Genomic DNA, 12,525 nt, shown 5'->3' with positions numbered 1-12,525 from the left:
TTTCACCTATTTGGGTAATTACCTTTATCATCTGTTGTCTGTGACCATCTGGGATGTTTGATTTGGTCATGTCAGTAAACACGTTCATTGGAGGCTGTAATCTCTTGAAGATTTTGGGGGTCATCCTAACGTGAGATAAATGGTTATGAGTCATAATGAGGCGGGAAGTAATCAGCATATAAGCAGAGTTGTGAAAGCCTCCATTTGTCAGTGGTCTGTTCTAGACTCTTTGGTTACCTCCAAAAGCATGGACTGAGTTGAAGGCTGGTTTTCTTTGCTTCTGAGACCTTTAGATCAGGGAGCATTCAGGTTTGCCTCAGGGATTGGGCCATCCCTCCCAACTAAGAAGATGGACCTGCTATAGGGATGGGAAAGTGGGTAGGGAATGTCTCTTCCCAACCTGCTGGCAAGAAGGAGAAGGGCTTTGAATGAGGGCACTTGGAGCATAACTAATGTCCTGAGGCTTACGTTCAGTGCTTTTTCTTCTTCAAAATGAAAATATCTTATGACTTCTCCTGTTAATATATGATCACTGTATCACTATATTATATTCTTACAGGCCTCTCATACTTCTTATATATTTTCCTTAGGTATTGTAAAATTTTTCTAACTGTGGTGAATTATATACAACCCCTCTTGTGTGCTGTCTTAATATTGCTTGTAGTTTTGGCATTTAGTAAATTTTCTTTAGCTAAACAACATTTGTGGATAGTATCCTTTTTTCCTTCTTTTCAATATTTATGTTCCTTGTTTTCCTCATCTTACCTATTTATCTAGACTGCAAAATGATGTAGACATTGAAAGCTGGTGACCTCATCCATGTCGTAGACATACTGCTTACTGATGTTCTGATACTTCCTTTCACGTTAGGGATAGTTTCTTCTATTGAAGTGTGCTACTTTTAAGAAGTCAGAAATCTATGTTAAGTTTTATCAAGTGACTTCTCAACATCTGTTGATCAGATCACTTTTTCTTCTTGAATCTATTAACAAAATGGTTGCAATAGATCTCCTAATGTATCCTAATGTTAGAAAACTTGAAGCCCCTTAAAAAACTGGGTCCTATGTGTGATGTGTTTAATATGCAATGATTTAAAACTACTGAGGTTCAGTAAGTGACTTTTTTTCATGTGATCAAGTTTCTCTGCTCATTCATCATCATCTTATTCTTTTAAATGTCTTTATGCTAATACTTGTCTACTTTTACTTTCTCTTAAAATTTTCACAAATATATATATATATATATATATATATATATATATATATATATAAAAGATTCCATTTATCAGAGAGAACAAGTTGGGGAGGACAGAAGGAGAGGGAAAAGACTCCACACTGAGTAGCTGAGCAGAGTCTGACATGGCTCCATCCAAGGAACCTGGGGTCATGACCTGAGCTGAAGGCAGCTACTAACTGACTGAGGCACCCAAAAGCCCTAACAAGCATATGAATACTTTTGTTATTTCAGTGTCAATGCAGTGAATTATATTCACACGATTCCCCTTCCTTCCATATCCTTCACAAGATCAGACCTTCAATGTGTTGTAACTATACTTCTTTTTCTAAATTTCTCAGTTTAATTAAGTCATCTAAAATTGTAACTGGAGTTATACCATTGCTTTGTTGTCACTGTTTACCCTGATGCATTTCCTAATAATTCCTTCATATATTTGTCTTTGCACATTTGGCATTAAGCATTTATTAGACTTTATCAGTCTTCAGACATTTGACCATTCCCCACTGTGTCTTATATACCATATCTGTCCCAGTCCTTCCATTATGTATTTTTAGCTGTTTTTTGGGAAAACTTTATAAATAAAATTTCTTTTTTTTTTAATTTTTTATTTTTTATAAACATATATTTTTATCCCCAGGGGTACAGGTCTGTGAATCACCAGGTTTACACACTTCACAGCACTCACCAAAGCACATACCCTCCCCAATGTCCATAATCCCACCCCCTTCTCCCAAAACCCCTTTGAGAAAGGAATTATAGGGGTGTGTGCTCTCTGTGTTTGCATGTGCCAACATTTCAACTCTCATATTGGTACAATGGTCAGGGTAGGAGAATTCCGGACTTGCAGCCCGCTATGTACTAGAGCTATTTGAAAGTCAAAAATAAAACTCAAAGTGTTATCTTTCCTGGACATCAAGTAGTTCAGTATGCACCTGAGAGATAGACAACTCCAAGGCTTGGCCAATAGTGTATACTTTTGTCCAAGTGCTTCTAGAATGGGACAGAAATATCCCATTAAATGTTTCCTGTTCACTTAAAGCCTTCTGTGTAATCAGATTTGCCTATGCACCTTTGATGAAAGTGGCCCTTTATCTTATCCTCCTCAGGAGACCCTCCTGAGAGAAGCTAGGCAACAAAGATCTATCAGGAGCCCCCACTATCACTGGATGACATGTTTGCATAGGACCAGGTTCTTCACAGAGGATTTCACATCTTTGTTCCTGAGGCTGTATATGATGGGCTTGAGCATAGGGGTCACCATCCCACAGAAGAGGGAGGTAAGCTTGTCTGAAATTCTTGCTTGTCTGCTCCTAGGGTGTCCTTGGACTCGGGCTTCCCATACATGAAGAGGATGGTCCCATAGAAGATGACCATGACTATGAAGTGAGCAGAACAGGTGAAGAAGACCTTTTTCCTCCCCTCAGTTGATGGGATCCTCAGGATGGTAGCAATGATAAACACATAGGAGACAAAAATAAATAGAACTGGAATGCTCAGAAAGATCACACTGGCCACTGCCATATTGATTGCTTTGATGGAGATGTCAGGCCAACCTCAGAATAGCCAGGATCTCACAGATAAAGTGGTTGATGACATTGTCCCCACAGAAGGGTAGTCGCATCACTAAGGATATTTGCATCATGGCAATCATGCTTCCAGTTGCCCAGGAGCCATGGGCACAAGGCAGCCTTGCTCATGACCACAGGGTATCTAAGGGGGATACAGATGGCCACATAGCGATCAAATGCCATCATGCCCAGAAGCGTATACTCTGCCTCCTATGGCAAAGGAGAGAAGCATCTGCTTATCACAGGCTGAAAAGGAGATGGTTTTCCTGAGTCTTAGGAGGATGTCAAGAATCTGGGGGACTGAGAAGGTTGTGTAGCAGATGTCTAGGATTGAGGGTTTCTCCAGGAAGAAGCACATGAACATGTGCTAGTAGGTGGTAGGCACAGTCACCATGATGATGACCCCATTGCCCAGCAGGATCACTACATACATCGAGAGAATGAGCACAAAGAACATTTGGCATAGGAGGAAATACTGGGTCTGTTGGCCAGAGGGGACTCAGGGACCAGAACTATCTTCATATACCAGAAGGAGGAGATTTGGAGCATCTTCTGGTGAGGCACTAAGCTTTAGGAGTGAAGGTAGACACTATTGGAAGGTAGAGTTAAGCATAATTCGAGGAAGAATTTGCTAGGACTAAGTGAAAAATCTAGAATCTGATGTATTGAATTGTCTGTCACTGGAGATGTCCAAGCAAATGTGCACTGCCTAGGGTCAGGGGCATTGGAGAGGAACAGCATGCTCCTGTGCATAGGGTTGAACAAGAAAACCTCCTGAGTCCTCTTCTAACAATGATGTTGCAAGGCTTCACTAAGTGTCAGAAGTTTGCTTAAATGGCCACTAGATGCCAATTGTGTATTTGCAATAGCAAGATTGTTTCCCTACCGGTAAAAAGTAGAAGTTAGGAATAGGACTAACATAAGGATGTGAAATTTTATTAACCGAATAGGCATCCTTAGGCAATTCATCCTTTCTTGTTTTAAGATTTTATTAATTTATTTGAGAGAGAGAGAGAGAACAGCAAGGGGAGCAGCAGGCAGAGGTACAGGGAGAAGCAGGCTCACCTGAGCAGGGAGCCCAACACATGCTCTATCCCAGGACTCTGAGATCCCAACCTGAGCTGAAGGCAGCTGCTTAACCGATGGAACCACCCAGGCACTCCCTTAGGCAATGCATTCTTAATAAACATATGAAAATGTAAATATCACTTGAAGCAAAACCAACTTCCAAGATCTAGTATCAAAATTGGACTCACTTTCTAAATTCTCTTTAGAAAAAAGTCTGCCATATTCAAAGAACTTCATAGAAACTTGCCATAAAAACTTGCTTCTATTCATCTGCAACACTTCTGAATCTCTCATTTACCTTGTGTGTCTATTACTCTATATAGGGACGGTGTCTTACTCTGTTCCACATGGCACACAGCACTGGGCAGCATTCATGATACGACCAATACTGGTATCTACTAGTTCCATTGTGCTTACCATTTACAAAGAACTTGTTTATAGTAAGTAATTCATGTGAAATCAAGTGGTTAGATGTTAAAATATGATGAAATAGACTGAAAATGGTTAAGCAACCAACCGAAGCTCATAGATAAGAAAAAGCTTCCCTGTTTTTATCCTGCTGAGCTATGGAGGCTCAGGAAATGTTACCGAGTTTACATCTCTTGGACGTTCAATGTATACTGTAGCATATTAAAGACTTCGTGAAGTCCTGAAACAAAGAAACATGTCAAATATTAGCCTCCAAAGTCTTCAAATATATTTAGCCTCTGTCTATCTATCAGTCAATATCTCTATCATCTTTCTTTTTTCTAGAATGTGGGTTACCCTCCAACCAAATACTGGCTTTTCTAGTGGGGATATCTCGAAGTGTTGAGCATCAAATTCAAACTCTATACTCTTTCTTGCCATTAACTTCCTAGCAGTGTTTCATAATGTGAAGTGCATTGAGAAAAAATAGCCTCAATTATCCCATAACTAAGAAGAAATGGAGTGTACCAGAATAGCTTGTTCCCACCCAAAAACTCTTATCTGGAGAACTTGCCTTTGTCTCTTGCCGCTTCCAGTCAGACGAGAGAAGAATTAGGCACAAACAAGTCAGCTGCAAAAGACTGGGAGCAGGGGACAACAGTCGAAAAGGACTGCTGGCACGAGCAACTCCACAGTCTTACTTTTATTAGATAGAAAACAATAACCAACAGAAGGATTGATGAAGGTCACACGTTCCTCATGTCTTGCAGGCCAGCAAGGAGGAGGGTAATGTTTATAGTTAACCAAGCACATTCAAAGGACTCATCTAACTAACAACGAGCACTTCTGGGAAGAGAAAGGAGCGATCACGAAAAAGGGAAGCAGGCGGTGTTCGTTCCACCCTGAGCTGACCGGGCGCTCCCGGCGCTCAGCTTCCCTGAAGCAGGCGGCGTTCCGCCTTGAGCGAGCCGGGCATCCCCAGCTGCCCAGCTTCACGGTCGTACATCGTCCTTCTCCCCCAAAGACCTGTTGTCAGGATCAGTGTTTCTTAAGGCCATATCTAAATGTGCTTGGCAACTAGTAAAATCCTCCAGGGGTTACAGTTTAACTAACAAATTGTTCCGAGGGGCAGCAGCAGTCTCTTCTTATACTTCAGCCAAACTGACTCTATTTCAAAAATGGTCCAAAATGAAAATTCCCACTTCCTCCTCATTCCTGTGACTCTGCTGGGGAATCCAAAAGGGATGGCAACAGTGCTGGGAGCACATTCTCTCCTCTGTGCACTGACTGACTGTGTAGCTCAGACATAGTGCAGGCCTTTAACCAAACTCACTCTGATAGTTCCTCTCTCCTTGGTTTTATCATGTGTTCAGAATGTCCTTGTGTATTCAATTAAAGATCCATTGTGTGACATCTGTTAAAACTCTCAGCTCTATGGCTAAAACTCAGAAGATACACTCCAAAAAGTTAAACATTCTTTGAAAATAAACAGAAGGGCAAGAAAGGATTCTGGATTGCATGACTTGTCTTTTTGAAGGCAGCTATAATGATCAGAGGTCCTTTTCTCATAGAGTGGGAACACAGAGGAGCCCTCCATCACTGGGTGAAACATTTCTGAGGCACCAAGTTCTTCACAGCAGCCTTCACGTCCTTGTTCCTGAGGCTGTAGATGATGGGGTTGAGCATGGGGGTCACCACCCCATAGAAAAGGGGGATGAGCTTGTCTGAAAGGTCTTCTTTGTTATTCCCTAGGGTATCCTTAGACTTGGGCTTTGTATACATGAAAAATAAGGTCCCATAGAAGATGACCACTACAGTGAAGTGGGCAGAGCAGGTGGAGAAGGCCTTTCTCCTCCCCTCGGCTGAGGGGATCCTCAGGATGGTAGCAATGATGAACACATAGGAGACAAAAATGAAGAGAACTGGGACCACCAGGAAGATCACATTGGCAACCCCCATGCTGATCACATTGATGGAGATGTCAGCACAGGCCAACTTTAGGACAGCTAGTAGCTCACAGGCAAGGTGGTTGATGACGTTGTTCCCACAGAAAGGCAGTTGAATTGTCAAAGATGTGTGTACCACAGAAGCCGTACAACCAATAGCCCAGGAGCTGACAGCCATGGGGACATAGGCGGCCTTGCTCATGACCACGGGGTACCTGAGGGGGTTACAGATGGCCACATAGCGATCAAATGCCATCATGCCCAGAAGCACACACTCTGTGGCACCCATGGCAAAGGAGAGAAACATCTGCACGGCACAGGCTGAGAAGGAGATGGTTTTCCTGGGAGTCAGGAAGCTGTCGAGAATGAGGGGGACTGAGGAGGTTGTGTAGCAGATGTCCAGGAAGGAGAGGTTCGCCAGGAAGAAGTACATGGGCGTGTGCAGGCGGGAGTCAAGGATGGTTACCAAGATGAGGACCCCGTTTCCCAGCAGGATGACCAGGTACATCAGCAGGATGAGCACAAAGAATATTTTCTCCAGCTTTGGGTAGGCTGAGAGCCCCAGGATTATGAACCCTGCCACAGGGGAGGACCAGTTGGCTTTTTCCATGTGCTATACCTTCTGTCATCAGCCAAGGACAAATACAGCACAGGAGGCTTTCTTGAGAAAAGTCTCAGGCATCTTGTACACCATCACTCTGTGCTACAGAACAGGACAACATATGTGCATAAGAGATAAATGACTGAAAGAGACAGTAGGTAGGAGTGGGGTTAGATCTTAGATGGGGGACGGTCAGGGCTGAAAGAGGGCTTACAAATACGGCATTGAGGCCCAGAGAGGGGAAGTGAACTGTCCAAGTCTTCTGAGCAAGGTGGTGATAGAGACAGGACCTGAGCCCAGCAGAGCTAATCCCCAGTCAAGGAGGGCTTTTCCTCTTCTTTTGATGAGCAAGGGAAAATGCTGTAAATTCTTTGTATTTGATGTAAATGAATAGAAATTTCATTTAATCTGGGCTTTCCTTGATTCATAGAGAGGAGAATCCCCAAGCTGATCCTATTCTTACAACTCCCAAATTTCAAGCCTTTGTTAAACATTGATTACCTTTGAAAGAACCTTTTTTAAAGTGCTAATCCCCACCAAGGCAGAATAAAGCCTAGGTAAAATTTCAACCGCATGAGGGATCCTTCCTTAGTCTGCCCACCCTCAGCAACAGACTTGCCTATTGTCAGAATTGGGATCTGCCTGTTCTAATACATATTAAAGGCAATATGTGGGGGAGGTTCCCTCACGGGGAAGAATTCATGAAGGCCACCGAAGGAGTAATTGGAGTGAGTGAACCCACACTATGGGATGACAGCCAAGCAGCTTATTGACCAGTTAACTCAGTTCTTGATAAAAAAAAAAAAAGCTTCGGTTTCTGCCCTGCCACCACCTCTAACTATGGTTTGCAGCAGAAGATAATATTTCTGACCTGTGGTCAAAAGGTCAAGAGTAGCCCTATATTGCATCTCACTGTCTAGGTCACTTACCTTACTGTGGCTCATCATGTGGCCATTTTATCATCTTGCATTTTCACAGGATGAAAGGGAGTCCAGTATAATAAGATACTATGAGGGAGAGACCACATTCACATAACTTTATTATGAGATGTTGTTATAATTATTGTATGTTATTACCGGTTATTGTTAACCTCTCACTGTGTCAGATTTGTAAATTAAACTGTGTCATAGGTATATGTATGTAGGAAGAGAAGGGATACATAGAGTTCAGTACTATCTGTGGTTTGAGGCATCCGCTGGGGGTCCTGGGAGGTATCCCCATGAATAGGAGGTAGAAAGAAAGTGAGGAGAATAGAACTAGCCACAGACTGGGCATCACAGACAGGATGGGTCCCAGCTTGCCTGTCTGCACCACCTGTGACCCCGTGAAAGGCTCAGTCTTCTGGGAAATCTCAGCAGTATGGGGTAGAAATCAGGCTTCCTTCTTGCCAGGACTCTGGGCTCCTCTCAGGGAGGATGCAATAGCAGTGTCAGGGCAGGGCTGGGTCAGTGGTGAGCGTAGAGCAGGAGGGACTGCCTGGGCTTAGCCTCAGCTGCTCCTCCCTGCTCCAGCATCAGCTGCTCACAGCTGGCTGCAGCTGGAAGGTGTTTGGAGCAGAGGCAGGGGGAGGAGGAAAGTCCATCTTTGGAAAATGCTCTGCAAAAGTCATGGCCACCAAGCTTGTCCCAACCACAGCCCAGCGCTCCCCACCTGCATCCTGCTTGTAGCCATTTCTCAGTCTCCTGATCCCAGAGCCAATTCTCAGTTTCTCACTGTGCCCTGGCCCAGACCCTGGATCCCAGAGAAGGACCACAGACACTCCCCTGCTGGGCTTCTTTCACCTCTGAGATCCTGTGTCTTCTTTTTCCCCATACAGCCTTTTGGAAACTCTAGCCTCTGGTGGGGTTTCTCTCACATCCTTCCTCCTAGATGTGCAGGCTAACTGGGTGTCTCAGCTACAGATTCTTCATGGGGAGGACCTGTCATCCTGGTCTGAATCCCAGAAATCCCATGGGTACATCTTCCCCAGCAGTGAAAGGAGTCCTCAAGAAGTAGCTGTGAACTCCTACAGGGACCTTGTTGGTCTCAAAAGCAATTTAAAGTTTGGAATGTCAAATGTGCACAGGTTACAGGCCCTATACATACATACCTGGGGCCTCCAGGGACCATCTCCCTGTCCCAATTAGAGATAATGACTGGGACATGGTCACCTGGAGATGGAGAAGGCTGTATAGCAGATGCTGGTTTCCTCCTGAGCTTTCCCTGGGCTCCCAGAGAAGCCAGTGCTCCATTCAGGGCCAGAGTATGTTGTCCCCCTGCTGAGTCCTTGACATCCAGAATGGGGAGGCAGGACACATGTCTCACAACAGCAGCAGCAGAACTGGCTACACTGAGTGAGGTGCTCCCATGTGCCAGGCACTGTGACAGACACTTCACAAACCTTCATTTCAACATTTCCTCCACTTCCTCACCAGCACACTTTATTTCTTGCCATATTGATTCTCAGCATTCTGAGTTGTGTGAGGTGGTATCTCACTGTCGGTTTAATTTAATTTGAGCATTGTTTCATGTTTTCTTTAGCCCTCTGTAGGTCATCTTTGGAGACATATCTATTCAGATCCTCTGCCCATTTTTTATCAGATTATTTTCTTGGTGTTGAGTTGTATTTTTTATGTATATATTTTGGGTAGTATCTAAATATATTGTTTGCAAGTATCTTCTCCCATTGAGCAGATTGCCTTTTTGCTTAGCTGATGATTTCCTTAACTGTGCAAAAGCTTTTTAGTTCGATGAAGTCCAAGAGGACTTTTCTGAGGAAGATTATCCTGAAAAATATTGTTGCAAGAGATTGTTGTGCAAGAATGTGTGCAAGAGATTGTTGTTGCCTAGGTTTTCTTTTAGGAGTTTTATGGTCAGGTCTTGTCATTAATCAATTTTTATTTCACATTTGTATGATATAATAAAATAGTACTGTTTCATTCTTTTGCATGTAGTTCTCCAGTTTTCTCAACAGCATTTATTGAAAAGACTGTCTTTTCCGTATTTTGTGTTCTTGTGTCCTTTGTTGTAGATTAATTGATGAGATCAGCACCAGTTCACTTCTGGGTGTGTTATGCTATTCCTCCAATCAATGTGTCTATTTTTGTATCAGCATCAAACTCTTTTGATGACTCTAGCTTTGTATTGATTTTGTCCTCCTTCTTGATCTCATCATCATGATTGTCACCCCATTAGTAGGTTTTACTTGTACCTGAAAGAAAATGTAAAAGGTATAGAAGGATATAGAATCAGAATTACTCCTTTATCTTGTCACCTGGTTAAGTACCCTTGAGGCAACCAATGCTAGCAATGTCCTAATGGTTTTTTCTCCCAGAGATATTCAGTTAGAAAAGCAAGATAATAAGACAAATTTTGCACAACAATGCACCACTTTAATACCTTGATTTTCTTTTTTTAAAATAAATTTTAGAATTAGTTTGTCTGTATTTCTTTTAATTTTTATTTAAGATTTTATTTATTTATTTGATATATAGAGAGAGAGAATAAGAGAGAGAGAGAGCATGAGAAGGAGGAGGGTCAGAGGGAGAAGCACATTCCCTGTCGAGCAGGGAGCCCAATGCAGGACTCAATCCTGGTACTCCGGGATCATGACCTGAACCAAAGGCAGTCGCCCAACCAAATGAGCCACCCAGGTGCCCAATACCTTGATTTTCTCACAGAACAATATACCCGGTGTATCTGAAAAAAATGTGTAATACTGCCTCATTCTTTGAAATCACGGAATTTATTCCATTGTAAGAATGTGCCATCATTTAATTAACCAGTCAAATATTAATGGACATTTAGATCTTCTAGTCTTTTCCAACCTTATTCTGCTATAATCAATGGCACAACATATTCATAATTTTGCATGTGGTAAAAATATACCTGTTTACACACATTTGTAATTTTGAGAAGTATTGCCAAATTTACACATTGCTATCATCAGCGTATAAGCATAGGTGTTTTCCACACTCTGATAACATACTATTTTAGTCTCTCAGGAGCTCTTTTTGCTATTTTTCAGTCTGAAAGATGAGAGATGACATCACATTGTAGTGTTTAATGCTTTAGGAATTTAAAATAATTTAAAATGTGAAAATAGCACACATATGTAAATGCATATGAAAGCTCATTAAACACATATTGTTAATTTAAAGATTAATAAAGTAATAATCTTCTAATTTAAAAGCTAAAACACTGCTAATACCTTGAAAGCTCCCTGGCTACTTCCTCAACCATCCTTTCCTTCTCTTTCCAGAGATAACCACATTCCTGATTTAATTTGTTTTCCTGAATTTTATTAATTTGTACACATTCTTAAATGCTAAAGTTTAGGCTTTCATTTTTCTAAACTCAATATACATGGTGCCTGGGGAGCTCACTCGGTTATCTCTATGTCTTAGGGCTCCTTGGGTGATCCCGGGGTCCTGGGATCCAGAGACTTGTCAGGCTCCTTGCTTGATGGGAGTCTGCTTCTCCCTTTCTGTCTCCCCTCCCTTCTCCCTCTCTCTCTCTCTCTCAGATAAAAAAATTTAAACTCAATATAAATTGAACCCTTATAGGTATTCTTTTTAATTTGTTTCTTCAGACAATATTATGTTTGTGAGGTTTACTCATGTTTATGAGTATAGCTAAATTCATTAATTTGTATTGCTAAATTCCATTTTATGAATATAACACAGCTTATTTATACATTCTATTTTGATGGATCATTGGGCTGCCTCCTAGTTGAATGCTGCTATAAATATCTTACACATTTCTCCTTGGTACACGTATTTCCAATTGTCCTGTTTGCGTTTATGACCCATCCTCTCTCCAGTGACGTGTAATACATCACATGTGTTATATATCAAATCTCCAAACATGCCTGTGTCCATTTCTGGGATCTCTGTTCTTTTCCATTCATTTATTTGTCTGTTCATGTATCAATGCTAAGTTGCTCCAATCACTATAGCTTTATAGTATACTTTGATATCTTGTAGGGTAAATCCTTTTATCCTAATCCAGTACATCTTCAAATATGTCATGGCAGTTTTTAGTCCTTTGTTCTCTAAAATTATTAAGTTGGTTCAACTTCTTAAATTGTATAATTATTATTTTGGAGATTTAAAAATTGATATTACATTGAAGCTATAGGTCAGTTAGTAGAGAACTAATATCTCCATAACAAATTTTCTGACCCATGAATGGGAATTTTTCTCTATTTTACTATTATTCAAAACATGTTATAATTAAAAATTTTACACATGAAGGTCATGGAGATCTTTTGCCAGATTTACCGCTGTATGATGATATTTATATTTTAATACAGATGTATTAAAATTTTATATTTAAATATATGAATATGTATGATTATATTTAAATATATAATATGTATGCTTATGTTTCTTGGATTTTAAAAATATTTCATAACCTGTTGCTGGAATATGAAAATACAATAGATTTTTTGTACATTGATTTAGTGTTGAGGAACACTTTTAAATATTTATGCCTCTAAGTTATTTTAGATTTTGCTTATAGGCAATAATAACACCAGTAAACAATGACAGCTTTCATCTTCCTTCAAAATTGATAGACTTTTCTCTCTTCTTGCCCTACTGCACTGGCTGGGACCTCCAGTTTAACACTGAAAGGTTTTTGTTTTGTTTTGTTCTCTTATTTGTGGAGCATAACAAATAGCATGGAGGACATGTTTTGTTTTGTTTTAATCATGAAT

General features: G+C 41.1%; 1 protein-coding gene and 1 pseudogene across 1 annotated transcript; both read right to left on the bottom strand.

Moving 5' to 3' along the window:
• Positions 1-2,395: 2,395 nt before the first annotated feature.
• Positions 2,396-3,261, bottom strand: LOC131812116 (olfactory receptor 13C7-like; annotated as a pseudogene).
• Positions 3,262-5,876: 2,615 nt separating this feature from the next.
• Positions 5,877-11,652, bottom strand: LOC131812512 (olfactory receptor 2S2-like). Its single transcript, XM_059142169.1, has 2 exons — positions 11,614-11,652; positions 5,877-6,845 (listed from the first exon to the last, which is right to left on the bottom strand). The coding sequence occupies exon 2, from the start codon at positions 6,834-6,836 to the stop codon at positions 5,877-5,879; it is 960 nt and encodes a 319-aa protein (XP_058998152.1). The 5' UTR covers positions 6,837-6,845; positions 11,614-11,652.
• Positions 11,653-12,525: the final 873 nt, after the last annotated feature.

Source organism: Mustela lutreola, chromosome 12, assembly GCF_030435805.1.
Source record: "Mustela lutreola isolate mMusLut2 chromosome 12, mMusLut2.pri, whole genome shotgun sequence".
In the NCBI taxonomy this organism is placed as follows: domain Eukaryota; kingdom Metazoa; phylum Chordata; class Mammalia; order Carnivora; family Mustelidae; genus Mustela; species Mustela lutreola.
This window is presented reverse-complemented; position numbering and strand designations above follow the sequence as displayed.